General features: G+C 43.7%; 1 protein-coding gene across 1 annotated transcript in view; it reads left to right on the forward strand.

Annotated features, from left to right (window-relative positions):
• The first annotated feature begins 2,873 nt into the window (after window positions 1-2,873).
• DIPK2A (divergent protein kinase domain 2A) overlaps window positions 2,874-14,069 on the forward strand; it is a 79,282-nt gene continuing 68,086 nt past the window's right edge. Inside the window, exon 1 of the mRNA XM_086943726.1 lies at window positions 2,874-3,921. Within this exon, the coding sequence (XP_086799852.1) occupies window positions 3,265-3,921 (657 nt within the window). The 5' untranslated portion in view covers window positions 2,874-3,264. The remainder of the gene's footprint in view (window positions 3,922-14,069) is intronic.

Below are 14,069 nucleotides of genomic sequence, written 5' to 3' on the forward strand. Positions count from 1 at the left end.
TTTAAGCAAGGCGCGATACACGTGCAAGACAGCAAAAGAGGCGTCTGAACAGACGCAAACACACCACAAGCCTGCAACAGTAAATGAGAACGTGTTTGAGTGAAAACACAGTAACACAGTTGCCAAATAATTAAAGAAAGATAAAAATCAAAATCAAAATAATTCTTATATGAATGTTGTCATTTATTTAACAACACTACGTATGAATCAGTGAAGCATTTTACAATCACTTTAGAAAAATTGAAAAGCCCCATGTAGGGAGAGGGAAACGGGGGGGGGGAGAGGGGGAAAAGAGAAGAAGTAGTGTCAAAAGCGGTGAAAAAGTTAGGGAAAGTACAGACTCAAACAAGGAGTAAGTATTTACAAACTTCAAAACAGGAATTGGAATTATTACAAAAACCAAAAGCCTACACAGATTATGGCAAGTATTGAAAATACAGTTCGACTGGGGACATTCTACGGTCACGTATATGGTTTAGTGTAATCCAGGGGATGTGCCGGAAGTCCAATTGTGAAAGTCGTCGACGTTTCGACCCCTATATGTAGGCTAAATTAAGTCCTTTGCCGGGGTCTTCATCAGGACAATTGCAGTGGGGGAAGGGGCGAAGTGGGGCCGTCCTATTTTGGGGTAGAGAAGATTCACTGCAGTAGGGAATCCAATTGATATACTGCTCCTGGTGGAAATAGCTTCTCCGAGGGACTGCCAACATTAGTTATGCAGACATTGCGCCATAGAGATATGTCAGCGAGGTCTGGTACTGTCACGTATGTAGGCGCTGTAGTAGTCTGCTCCTGATCGGGCTGGCTACTACGAGGAACTGCCAACTCTTTGATGATGCCGACCTGGTGCAATATGAATATATCCGCGAGGTCTGGGTGAAGTTAATTTCGGTATAGTCACGTATATAGGCGCTCATAAGAGTGACTTGAATGGGTCCACGCAGGTTTTAGGTGGAAGAAAAACGACAAGTCCCGGCGGCAATCGCCATTTCAAAAGTTACCGACTGGGTGCTGTCACGAATGAATCATGCAGCACGTAGAACGAGGCGTGATCCCTTCAATCCGACTCGTATCCACAGAACTCCGCCAGCAAAATGAGAAACATAATCGGAGCCTCCGGTCCTGACATAGAATCGAAAGGTTGCCAGCCTAGTAAGGAATCGGAGAACCCAGTTGAAGCTTTAAACCTGCACAGGATTACATCACGATTTTAAGACATTTTCAGTGGAACTTGCGTTATGCTAAAACAACTGCAGATCACATTGGGTGCAGTTCCTACTTAGGGCATAAACTGGAGAACTCTTAACTTCAATTCAAGTGTTCGCCCAACAGAGCAGATGGGGAATTCATTAAAGACGCACAATAACCTTTAGTGCGGCTGATAACAGAACGGTATCTTGGCACCAGTTCCGCCCACCCCGATTAAAAACGAAATTATCGCCATAGTCCAAATAATCTTAAATGCGTTAACAGTTTTGTGAATAGTGCTCTGTATTCTTTAAAATTGAAATATTATAAGTGAAACCCTTCAATTGTCCTGCTTTAAAATGTAAGATGTATTCTTTAAAATTGAAATATTATAAGTAAAATTTTTCAATTGGCCTGCTTTAATAAGTTAACATCTGTCTCTCTGCCTCTGGTGTTATACTGAAGAAGTTACCAGCGATTTTCAATCAACATTATTACACACCAGAAACGACGTTAAATAGTGATGCTGTCAGTGGCTCTTGTTCATTTAGAGCTGCCATGGAAACAAGCAGCTAGTCAACACAATGAAGGATCCAGAATTCCCTTCGTTCACAAAGTGATCAAGTTGCAGTTGTACAATTGTTTCTGAATAGAACATCTTTCTATTTAGTATACCATACCCTATTTTGCAGATGTTCGCATATTAGTCTGTGCTACCAAGCTTGCACTTTTTATTTTTCATAAAAACAGTGTGGAGTGATCTCGGAGCCGATTAACATTAGAAGCCGTGTCTACACGCCTATCTACAATCAACAAATTGTTCCTCCGAATAGTCACCGCCTATTTCCCCGGATCCTCTTTCGTGGGAGGAGTCTCGTGCGATCCTTGCCGAAGCCAAGTCGCGTCCATCTTGGATAAGGATACCTCACCTAGAGTTCTGTACAACAAAAAACAAGGTGCCCCTGGAAACAAAAGAAATCCCTGGAATGTGATCTTGAGACCAAAACGCATCCACATAGCTCACTATGCTAGGAAATGAGGATAGAATATGCATACACATCTGAACGGTGTCCTTAAAGCATTGTTCTCTCGTCTCTGGGAACTATTATGCACCTTCTCCTATGTGTTCACTGTTCTTATCTGACAGTCTTTGCGTATGTTGCGGTGGCATATTGATTTTGGATAAGACATACTTCAATGGGACACCTTTTCTTTTATTTAGAGAATGGTAGCAATGCTCAACGGAGGCGCCTGAAATTGAAGTGCGCTATGATTGTTTACAGTGCCCTCGCCCTTTAAACGGGGCACTATTTTCAAGTCACTCCTCAGAGGTATTTCACCTGTAACGTGATAACTAGCACTAACATTACATAACAGGGTGTTATCTTTTAATAAGAGAACCCCGGTGCATCTTGACACTGTGTTCTACTGTAAACTCATTATTATGGCTCGCGCTGCAGCTTGTGATCTGTGTTGCGGTTTCTGTTTACCTTAGCCATGGGCTCTGAAGGCTATTACAGGACCTGCCCACAAAGAGACACAACGAGGTCGTCGTTTAGAAAAGTGGGTTGGCTTTCTGTGAAAGGCCCGCCCCTCGCTATTTCAAACACTAGAGAGCGCAGATATAATTATTGACGTCACGTGGCATGTGGCCATTTTACATGTACGAATGCCTACCAGTGTCCAATGACACATAGCTGAGATCTGAAATGCGAGCCCGTCATCTGTATCCCATTGGCAGCTAAAGAGTTTGTGCACACGTAACAAGACTGGTGATTTTATACCAGTCTACCCTAAGCAGTCTAGTGTTCAATAGAATATTGTACCCGCCTCGCACTGGAGACGTTTAGAGAAGAGTTACATCCCATACGGCCCTCCCACCATTTGCGTCTGTTCTACCACTGGTGGGAGGATCCGGGAGGGCCGCCCTCGGGCGCGCTCCCGTCGCCCCAGAGTGGAAGTTGGATTTCCTGGCAGCAGTGGCGCTGGTGCTCGGACAGTGCGAGAGGTGAGGCACCGAGGCTGCTGCACAGAGCCTCGGAGGGGGAAGCTGGCCGCCCAGCGGGGGCCCGCAGCATGCTGCGGCCGCTCCCAGTGAAGCTGGGCCGGCTGTGCCGGCTACTGAAGCTGGCGCTGCTGGCGGCTGTGCTACTCGTCATGTTACTCAACACGCACTCGCTCCTAGCCTCTTTTCAGCGGAATGAGCTGACCGACCGTCGCTTCCTGGCGCTCAACAAGTGCCCTGCGTGCTTTGGCACCAGTTGGTGCCGTAAGTTCCTCAACGGACAGCTCACCTTCGAGTCCTGGGGCCGTCTCCGCGCGCTCGACCTCTTTAACGTCAAGAACGTGTACTTTGCGCGCTACGGCGAGCCGCGAGAGGGCAGCCGGCGCGTGGTGCTCAAGCGCCTGGGCTCTGCGCGCGAGCTGGCCGAGCTGGATCGCGACATCTGCCGGCGCGCCACCGGCGGTCGAACGCGATGCGATCTGATCCAGGCCATGCCCCGCACCGAGTTCGCGCGGCTTAACGGAGACGTGCGGCTGTTGACCCCTCAGGCCGTGGAAGGTTGGTCTGACCTGGTGCATTGCCCCTCTCAGCGTCTGCTCGACCGCCTGGTGCGCAGGTACGCCGAAACCAAGGACTCTGGCAGCTTCCTGCTCCGCAACCTCAAGGACAGCGAGCGCATGCAGTTGCTACTCACCCTGGCATTCAACCCCGAGCCGCTCGTGTTGCAGGTACGTGACCAGTTAAAGTGCGAGCCTACTCTATCGTTATCCAAATAACCCATCTTTTGTTTCAGCAGTCAGAGCATTGGGTACGTGTCAGTCGGTGGGAGAATTCAGGAACTTCTGGCGTACTTTCAGCCCAACCTCACTTGAACTTTCTGCCCGGGAAACTAATGTCTTTCAGCTTCACTCCTTTTTGCATGTCAGATTTTCCAGCCTTGCCGCATCCATATTGGTTTGCTACTTACAATAAGTTACCCTGTACCTGATGAACATCTAGGGGTTAGAAACCGTATTAGTCGCGATGCCCACGCCGTGCTAAATGTAGGGCCTTGCATCACCTCACCCGCTCCTCTGATATTAATCTCTCAACTGTCATGCCTATTACCCTATGTGTGACTAGTACTTTTATACCCCAGAGCCATAACTTTGTCACACACTGGTTGCAGCCCCTTATAATCCTCAACTACCCTGCATGATCCGGCAGTTAGTAATCTCTAGTCTCAATCCTCCCGGTAACCCCGCTCTGTCCTCACTGTGGACTCACTAGTTTCTAATGTAAACACCCACTGCTACTAAGAATCGCACCCCTACCATTCACACTCATTTCAGTCCTTAGTTCTTCTTGTCTTTAGCCCTTAGACAATAGTTCCCGTTACTCCAGGTAACTTGTCTAGTTTGTCTGATTACGCCTCCTTTATGGAATGCACTGGCGACAGCCGCTTCTATGAACTACCCTGCATGTTTGAACGTGTTTCGCGGTGTGAAACCGTAGGAGTTACAATCCACCACTCAGTGTCAGTGTTCTGTCCATACTGACCGCAGCACTAGTTAATCACAGCTTCTAACGCTGTGCCCTTGCCGTTCTCACCGCAGGGACACCCACACGCATTCAGGACCTTGCCTCTTAAACCACAGTGACTTGGCGGACATTTTTGTACTGTAACTTCTTTTCGTAATGCTGTCTGCCCGTGCACCAGCAGGATGCAATTTAGAAGTGTTTAATCAGGTGTGTTTGTGTGCTTGTTTCTTTGCTAAGGTATTAGTATTTTAACATCTCGTCATCAACTGTTTAGCACTCACTCGCAGTTTGAGAAAGGCCTAGGAAAATAGCCATTTCAGATTGACTTCTTTAATGATTCTCGTTGCCAGTGCTCAACATTACTGAGGTCTTTGTGCTTTTATGTGGTGGTCTCGAGTTTCCCAGGGGGTGCTTATGCAGAGCCACCGTTCTACTGTAATCTTGGATTATGAAGCACTTTTGGTATGCTTGAATGCATATAACGTGTGTCCGCACCAGTCAGTCTGCATGCAAGGCATTCTAATATGACCACCTTCCCCATTAAAAGCGGATATTCTAAAGAGGGAGTATTGTTTTTCATGTGCCAGACCACCCTCTAATGAATGGACTAGGGAGTTTTCTGTGCTGTGTCCTAAAGTGTCTAGCTGTTAGCCACGAATGTTTTAAAGTAGCGATAGAGACTCGTGCATCTAACACTTTTATCGCGCAGTATTTATTGTATGCCAGTCTTCTCCACATTAAGTGCATGTTGTTTCGGTCTGTGTAATCTTTCAATTCTCTTTAGAGTATACTGCTCTACAGGCATATGCCCTGATGTATTTTTCCCAAGTCTTTTTGATGTCCATATGTTTAGCCTTGTGCGTGTGGGTATATAAATACTAATATAGAGAAAGTTGCATTGATCAGTCACTGCAGATACAACTTTTCGATGAAGCTCAACTGGTGCACTTCAGGAAAACATGGTGTTCCGTGTTGACGGAAGGGGTACGTGATAGGCGGAAATAGTTTAAAAAAAAAAAGTGCCAGTTGAGAACACGGGAGGAAAAGCACTTCTCACTAGCAGCATAACGCGGGCACTTCCTGTGGTAATCCGAGCCAGACTTGGGAGGAACATGGAGCACTCGCTCTTTTTTGGATGAGATCGCACCCCAGAGGAGGCAAAACATACAGTGACGATTTAATGTTACACCCACCACAGCGACGGGAGATATTCCGGATGAAAATAGTGTAAAGCCAGACCGTAATGCTACAAAAAGGCCTTTAACAGATGACTACTTGTAACTACTTTACCTTGGCACAAGTAGGTTGTTTTTCCGTCAGTATTAAATGGCACAACCGACGTTAGCTATCACAATAGACTATAGAGTTCGAGGTCTCAACTATCCGTCTAAACTAATTCACTTATCGTTACTAGGGATTAGGAACACAGCAATTGTACCTATTTTCTGCCCGTGTGTGTGATCTTGTTACTCAAAGATAATTGTATACTTTTACCAAGTTCACGTTTTAAATTCTATTATCTTTCACTCTTATTCTCGACATACACTGTTTGGGAACACATCGGCCTCATTAATCAAACGTCATCCCTTGTTAATTGTATTAAAAAAATAGTCCTCACACTCGGACAGGTCCTGTATGGTTCATGCTGATCTTTTTCAATTCTGTTGTGTTCACAGAGAATTACTCTTTTGAGAATCTAACTACTTGAATGTAGAAACGCTTATTTTTCATGATGGTAAGGTTTGATTTTCCCCATCGAAACGTAAAAAGGCCATATTTATTTTTAATTTTACAACTCCCTTTCTCTCATGTCATGTAGCATGTTTACACTTTACCTTGCAAGGAGGACCTTGTAATGTAGAATGGGTGTACTGGTATAAGCCGTCCTTCGCTTTTTAGGGCAGAACCAAATAGATCATTGCTATTGGTGGCTGCCTTCAACCGTTGATAAGTATTTTGTGGATAGAAGATAGATTAGCTGCAATCATCTTTATCCAGTTCTTGTTATCCTGTTGACATGGACGGACATGCACAGAATTTATTTAGTCTCTTTGGATACTGCAATTCGAGAGGCTTTCTCTTGTTTGTGAAACAGTGTACACACTAAGGTGATTTGTTTGCTAGTGTACATTGTGTGGTTGAAGCCTGCATCTTGGTTCACTCAAGGTTTATAGAGCCGAATTGTAACCCTTTGCCTCGGATCACACTACAGGAAAGCAGTGATTATAGCTCTATGCTTACCTGGCCAACAGCTTTCCCTATCGGCAGTAAAGTCCTTACTGTCCTGCATACCTGTTTAAACTGTATGACTGTAGCATCAGAGATACTACATACTATCTAAAGCTAACTTTTATCCTTGATTTCAGTAAAATTGGGACGCTCTGTCTGTTTACTGTTCGAGCCTTGGTACACGAAGTGAAAAGTAGGATAAACACTGTCGCTTTACCTCAGCTATAAACTTTTTTTTGGCTTTGAATTGAACCTTTGTTAGTAGCAGAGCTCAGCAGTACCTTCTCGAAAATCGTGGCAAGTATATTGCGCATGTTATTTACAGTACACTAACATGTAGCCTACCTTATTTTGTTACCATCATTATTCTTAAGTGGCTTATCTTTCAATGCTAATGTTTAAGTGAAACTGTGTAGACCTATGTAATTAACATAGAATCATTACTTCAGCATTGGTATAACAGAGCTGTAACCGTTTTGAAATTAATTTATTAACATTTTTCAGAATTTGAATTGCCTGATGTTTTTAGTAGAACTTTGAGGGCACCTTGTAAGACTGTTAGCTGAAGACCTTTGGTTCAGATTTCATTTTACTGCTCTTGCGCCTCAGGTTTAACATTTTGCTAACATCCTGGTTGTTCTTACCCTCTACTTTAAACTCATGCGAGGTAAAGAAAAGAGTTCAAAGGTTCACTTATTGCTCGATTTGAAGGTCTTGAAGTTATGGATCGTTGTCATAATTCTATTAGTTTATCCTTACGCGACTGGTTATTTCACGAGGACAGATGTAGAACTGGCTATCAGATAAACTTGTATAAGTGGCAAATTTGTCCCTTTCATAAATTTTGCATTTGCAAAACTTCGTGCATGCTATTTTGACGTTGCTGAAATAGTAGTATTTTGCTGTAAGCGGCAGGGTACAAAGCATTTCCACCGCAACTGATCGGTTAGAGTACTGTCGCACCATACAGTGGATACCTAACTAAATGCTGACAGTAACCAGGTGCATAATTGTGCAGAAAAATGTGTTGTATGACGGGCCTTTTTATCAGACATGGACGCTAGTTAACCAACACAGGTATGCAATAGTGTTTGTTCTACTGTCAGATCGTAACAATGAATTCATTGTCATTTTTGTATGGCCGATTCACAACAAGATGACCGAAGGAGTTGTTTAAGTTTTTAAACTTGCGCAACTTCAAATGATTGTGGTTGTTTTACATCTTTTAAGAAATCAATTTGTTTCAGCTTAAAGTCACACTATAACGTAATTATAAATATATATATTTATACTAAAAATAGCAGTTTCGTTTCAACGATGTTAGCACAAGGAACCATGCTGTTGTCAAGTTGGATCCTTGCGGTTCATCCTGTTAACTTCCATGCATATGAAATATAGAAAGCAATATGATGGTTGCTCTTTCAATGTAGGACCGTTAACTCTTAACATGTTCTTGCACTGTAAGCCCTAAATATAGGACGGAGAAGTAGTTTCGTATGTCTTATCATAATTGAGCACATCAGCAATAAGTGTGCAAAAGTTTCTCACCTTTGAATGTGTACTTGCAGAAGTCGGAGGTAGACTTGGAGGGAGACAGCTTCTCAGTAAAATTCAGACATTGGAGAATCCCTCATCAAAATGTTACTGGAAATCTTCTCTTCAGACCAGGTGTCACATGATCTAAATACATTTCAAAATGACTTGTATGTTTTGAGTTAAGATAGATCCATGACAGCTTCCCTTTGCAAAACTGAAGTGAGCTGGTTCTTAAAAGTGACTGTACAACAGGTTTTTTAGGTGTCACCGAGGCAGCGCTTGAGCTTTCTCTGTGAGATATGCTGTATTCCAGCATATGGGCTTTAACCGCTCCGCCCATCTTCAAGGACATCCCTGTTATATGTGTTACTCAGCTTGTGAGCACTTTCTTTAAGTTGGAGCACTGGAGACCAGTGCTTGTGGTTTACAGAGCTCTGTTCTAAATCGAGCTGTAAATCTTGCCACATTTGCTATGCAGTCAAAGACAGAGGTCTGTTTTGCTGCTGCTGCAGCTGCCTCATCCTCCCCTCCCCCGCTTTTGACAGGCATAGCCTGGCGTCATGTTTCTTGTTTGCAAAGCAATAGGTCTCCCGTTTGCGAGGGTTTGAGCTATTGGCATTGTAAATGACAATGCCTTTTATGTATGTGTTTTGAAAACCTGGAAGCCGTGCATTAACACTCACTTTGTACTTATGGTCCTTGCTCACAAGAAGCAAGGTTGTCAGTAACTTTGCCTCTTACTGCCAACCTTGCTTCAAGCTGCAAGCCCGACTAAATTATGCTGAAAGAAGAAGAAAATTATGCAACCTAATGCAGAACATTTTGTGAGCCTATTGCTTCATACCTTTGTTCTCTTACATGCTATGCTTGCCCACATTAGTACCAAAATACAGTAATATGCACCTGAAAGATGACCAGTCAGCCTTTCCATAGGACTCTTCACTGCTAAAATCTGCAGATGAAGACTTTGTGGCAAATACATAATTATTCACAAAAGACCTAGGCCGCAGAAGCCCTTAAGTTCTGTCCCTTGGTACAGTTGTATTGGCTTCTGTTTTTCTACATAATGTAGAAAGCAGTTTATGATTGAAAATGGGCACTTGTGCATCAAACACGCAAGATGATGAAAGGAATGCTTGCAATTTGTCTAACCAATGGCAATTCGCTCCAGGTATCGTTCCAACCCACCTTTCTTATGCCTACCACGCCATCTCAGTTTGGCCCCAGCCATATGCAAATCAGTCTTGACCCAGCACCAATGGAAGCAGTCCAGCCCGAGCTGTCAGCCCAGGTGTCCCTGAACCAGAACACAAGCAGCTCTAGACTGTTTTTGCCCAATTTGAGTTCAGTTGGAAGTAGCTTGGTTCTAGTGGCATAGTGAGCAATGGACCCACATCATGTACTGCCCATAGTGGCATGAGTATGCCCAGACGTGGGTCTCATGCCACTGTAATCACTCTAATCAAGAGAAGCCCAAAACTAGAGCGAAACCGGTCCTGGGTTGCTTGTGCTAGAATTCAGTGAAGACATGGTCTGGCAGTTCGAGCTGGACTGTTCCCATGAGGAGCAGGGTAAGACAGATTTTCATGGTGAGCAAACGAGCGATGGGTTGAGATTCTACCCCTAGCGATTGCTAGCGGTTAGACAAGTTGCAGGCATTCCTTCCATCACATTTTGTGTTTCGTGTATCTTTGAATGGCATTATGATTTTGCGAAGTCCCTTATAAATAGTGACCATGTGCCCCATCTCCCTACCCCTTTTGTTTTTTTTTTCCCTTGCCCTGTCATTAATTTCTCAGTTTGTATTAATCCCCACTCAGTACCAGGCCTACACAATTTACATGTGCTAGGTTAGAAACATTTTGTTCTCAAGCTTAGAAATTGGGCTAGGATGTCCGTCGAAGCCAGTCCTCGTGAAAACTGCTTCGAAAAAGGTGTACTACATTAAAAAAAAATGCTTTCTGCGGAACAGTTTCGTACAGGCCAAAAATAAGTTGCTATACATCCCCTATTGAATTGTCATTTCTCAAATTTTACAAGAACATGAAATATGATTCCACGACAGGTTTCAGTGTAGCTAATTGTAAAAGAGCTGGCAAAAGTGTTAACCCTGATAATGTGTAAGGAAATTTAAAGTAACCATGAACACCAACCAATGTCTGTTAGAATTTCTTAGCGGATAGTAATCCCTTTAAAATCTTTTGCATGCTAAATTTACCTTAAGGATAGGTTTCTAATTTCAAATATTAATATTACTGAAAGAACAGTTGTTGACAAGATGTCCCTTTTTCTTGTTCTCACTAGAAATGTTTGGCTTGCTCGTATACTTTTTCACGGCATTTTTGTGGCATCAGTATCTGAATACACTCATTAGTTAAAGGCCAGTAAGCATCAACATTGTACCTTGCCTACAACCTTTAGCAGTTTATTTTGCGAGGGACGTTGGTTTGTGGGGGGGGCTTTCGGGCGGGTGTCTTTATTACATTTTGTTTTTGTCATGAATGATGGCAAAAACATGTCAATAATTGGTGCTCAGCTGGTCTGGTCCACAAGGCACGCCAGTGGGGCGAGCTTGATATTGGCAAATTGTGTGTTGCATTAACGGAGTGTTGAGGCAGTAGCATTTCTAAGTGAGCAGAATTGCTCTTACGCTTTATAACAAATTGTTACAATTAAAGTCAGAATCAAGGTGAAGTAAGAAGTTGAAGTTTATTCAATCAGCCCCACACCTTAAGGCGGTGCGTAGGTCAGTTAGTCAGAATCATAATGGCAGTTGGTGGCAGGGGAACGGAACCAGGACAGGGTGGAATGTTGGGGAACCAATGGGGAGGGTAGGAGACGATGGATGCTCTCGCGCAGGAGAGCTGGTAGACACCACTTGCCATAGGGTTCCGGGGGGAAACCAGAACTAGGTTACAACACATCTTCCTCTCTTGAGGGTTATAACAGGTAAGCTCAACGTGTGGTAAAGAGAACTTTGGAGAGAAGAAACAAATAAACATTAGCCACAAACATGGTCTCAATAACATTTGGGATAGTGGGTGGTGCTCCCTGATGTTCCCTTGGATGTTCCCTTGGAAACTAGGGCATGAGGAACACTCTGCAAAGAGAAAGGTTTGGTGATAAGTAAACTAGTCAACATTTGTCACAACAAGGCCTTAGTAACATATCGGGATTGTGGACGGTTGTCCCTGATGTTCCCTGGGCTTCAAGGGCATGAGGAACACTCTCTGTGTCAGAATGGGATTGCTTATAGGTTCTGCCAATCCTACCGCTGAAGCAGTGACCGCCAGACTAGGCTTCAGAGACAGAGTGGGAGTCACCGTACAGCTCCGTTTGGTAAACGGAGTGCATGTCCAACACGTCCAATTTGTTTCTATCATCATCAACCCACATATAATTGCATAGAGCCTTGAAGGTGGGAACATTGTAGGTGTTTGAGTGTGTCCCATTCCTCATAGTCTGATTCTACATCGTTTAACTTGCCAATGTTTCGTGTCGGCTCACACACAGTTCAGTTCAGTTCCCAACGTGGATGTTGAACTTCCGTGAGGGCTCGCTGAGACCTTTGGTCCACAGATCTTATGCTGGCCCGCAAATCCAGTATGCATCAAGTCAATTCCAACGTTTACCACATGGTGTGGGCACAGTACTGGTTTGAGTGCCTTCCTGTCCCCTTTCTCTGATTCCTTATCATTCACTCCGCCTTGGCAATCCATTTTGGTATTGTGCTCCTGTCTGCAATCACTTGTACTGACTGCTCCATCGAGGCGAGTGACCATGGCTTTAGGATCCTTTTTCTTGGGATATTTCCAGGACCAAATTGCACTTAGTTTACGCCTACGCTTACTCGTACAACAGGTATCCTTCACGTTGTCACCCTCGGTGATGGGTCTGGCATCAATTCTCTTGTCGTACTCTGTACCAGTGTCACTTGCACTTTCCTTTCCAACCACTCTCGCTCCTACAATACGTGTTTCCACACAGACCTGTCCTCCTTCCAATTTCATCAAGTAAGTTCCACTAGAGAATGTGATTGGGTCCCCTGTGTCACATTCTCTCCAGCCTTCCACAAGCCTCATGTTTTTCCTTAACTGGACTCTGGGGTGAGGACATAGTACTTGTTTGTGTGCCTCTTTACTTTCATTACCAGACTCTTCATTGTATAACCAGTCATAGTACTCTCCTTGCATGTTACACCTAGACTCCACCAGACACTGTCCATCATCTTCTTCCTGGTCACTGTAATCAGCATCATTCTTTCTTGTGATGGGTTTTGACACATTCAGTGCAGTAGAGCGCCACATTTCCCCCTCTTTGTGGCAGGTAGAATTGCACCAGTCCTCCACAAGCACTGTGGACTGAGATACCATACATGTTTCTTTATAGGCCGGTTCACTTTTATCTACCAGAACTTCTTCACTGATCTTTTTCTTGAATTCTTTGCTAATATTGTCCTCATCATCATAACTCATGAATGCATTTTGTTTTTCTTCGAATCTGTAAATGGCTGCTTCATTTTTCCATTCTTTGCTCTCACACAACATCTTGGAGCTTGTAATGAGTCTGATGTTGTTTTGTGCCGGCCTTTTCAAAGGTTCAGAACGGTTGGGATCTTTCATTATTTTGCAATTCTTCTGTACATCCCACCCCAGCACTGAGGGTCCTTCTTCTGAAATATAAACCACACACCATGTGCTTCTCTTCATATGGCTCAACTTTGTTTCTCTACAACCCATTAAGTTAATGTTTTCTCCTGTGTATGTCTTCGGGAACGTGTCAGCTTCTTCTAATTCATTCCCTAGTGTCACAGCCAATTTACTCTTCCAAATACCTTTGCTTATCACTGTACAATTTGAACCTGAATCAGCGATAACGTCAATTTCAACTCCACTTATGTCCATGGTACTCTCAGGTTTGGTTTCACTTATGTTCAGTTCATTTTTGCAATCACCATTTTCCCTGTGAATTTTGTCTCTTTGTGCGTTGACAAACAGATTTTGTTTGTAATGTTCACTTAAGTCATTCATCACCTCCACAAATGCATTTCTGTTCGCTCCCTTCTTGACTTCTTTTTCTGGTGGGGGTAAGATGCACATTATGTTTTTATCCATGTTACTGCAGCACACAAATTCAACTTATGTAATTTCTCTTTATGTGTTAACAAAACCGTTGTTTCTTCCTATATTGCTGTGGATGATGCGCTTAGTTCGGTTAATCTTCCTTACACCTTGGAGTTCAGTTCGGATTCTTCTCACATAGCTCATTTAGTTAATCTTCAGAATTTTACTTAGAAGTGGGCGTTCAGACCTTTTCACTTAACTGGTGTACCTTTTCCTTAACGTTTCCATCTATTTGCCCATATGGTGTAAAAGAAATATATTTTCTGTTTTTTAAACACTTTTATCTTGAAGTGTTGCTGGTACATTCCACCCAGGGGGTACTATTCTTAATCACTCATTTGCTGTACCACTCGATTTCATCATTCTTTGCAATTATATAGTGCAGATGCAGTTGCGGCCTTCGACAGCAAGGTGGCGCTGCTGCGTGAAGTGCGTCGTTCTCCCCTTCGCGCCAAAGTGCTGAGGAA

Source organism: Lissotriton vulgaris, chromosome 11, assembly GCF_964263255.1.
Source record: "Lissotriton vulgaris chromosome 11, aLisVul1.2, whole genome shotgun sequence".
Lineage (NCBI taxonomy): Eukaryota > Metazoa > Chordata > Amphibia > Caudata > Salamandridae > Lissotriton > Lissotriton vulgaris.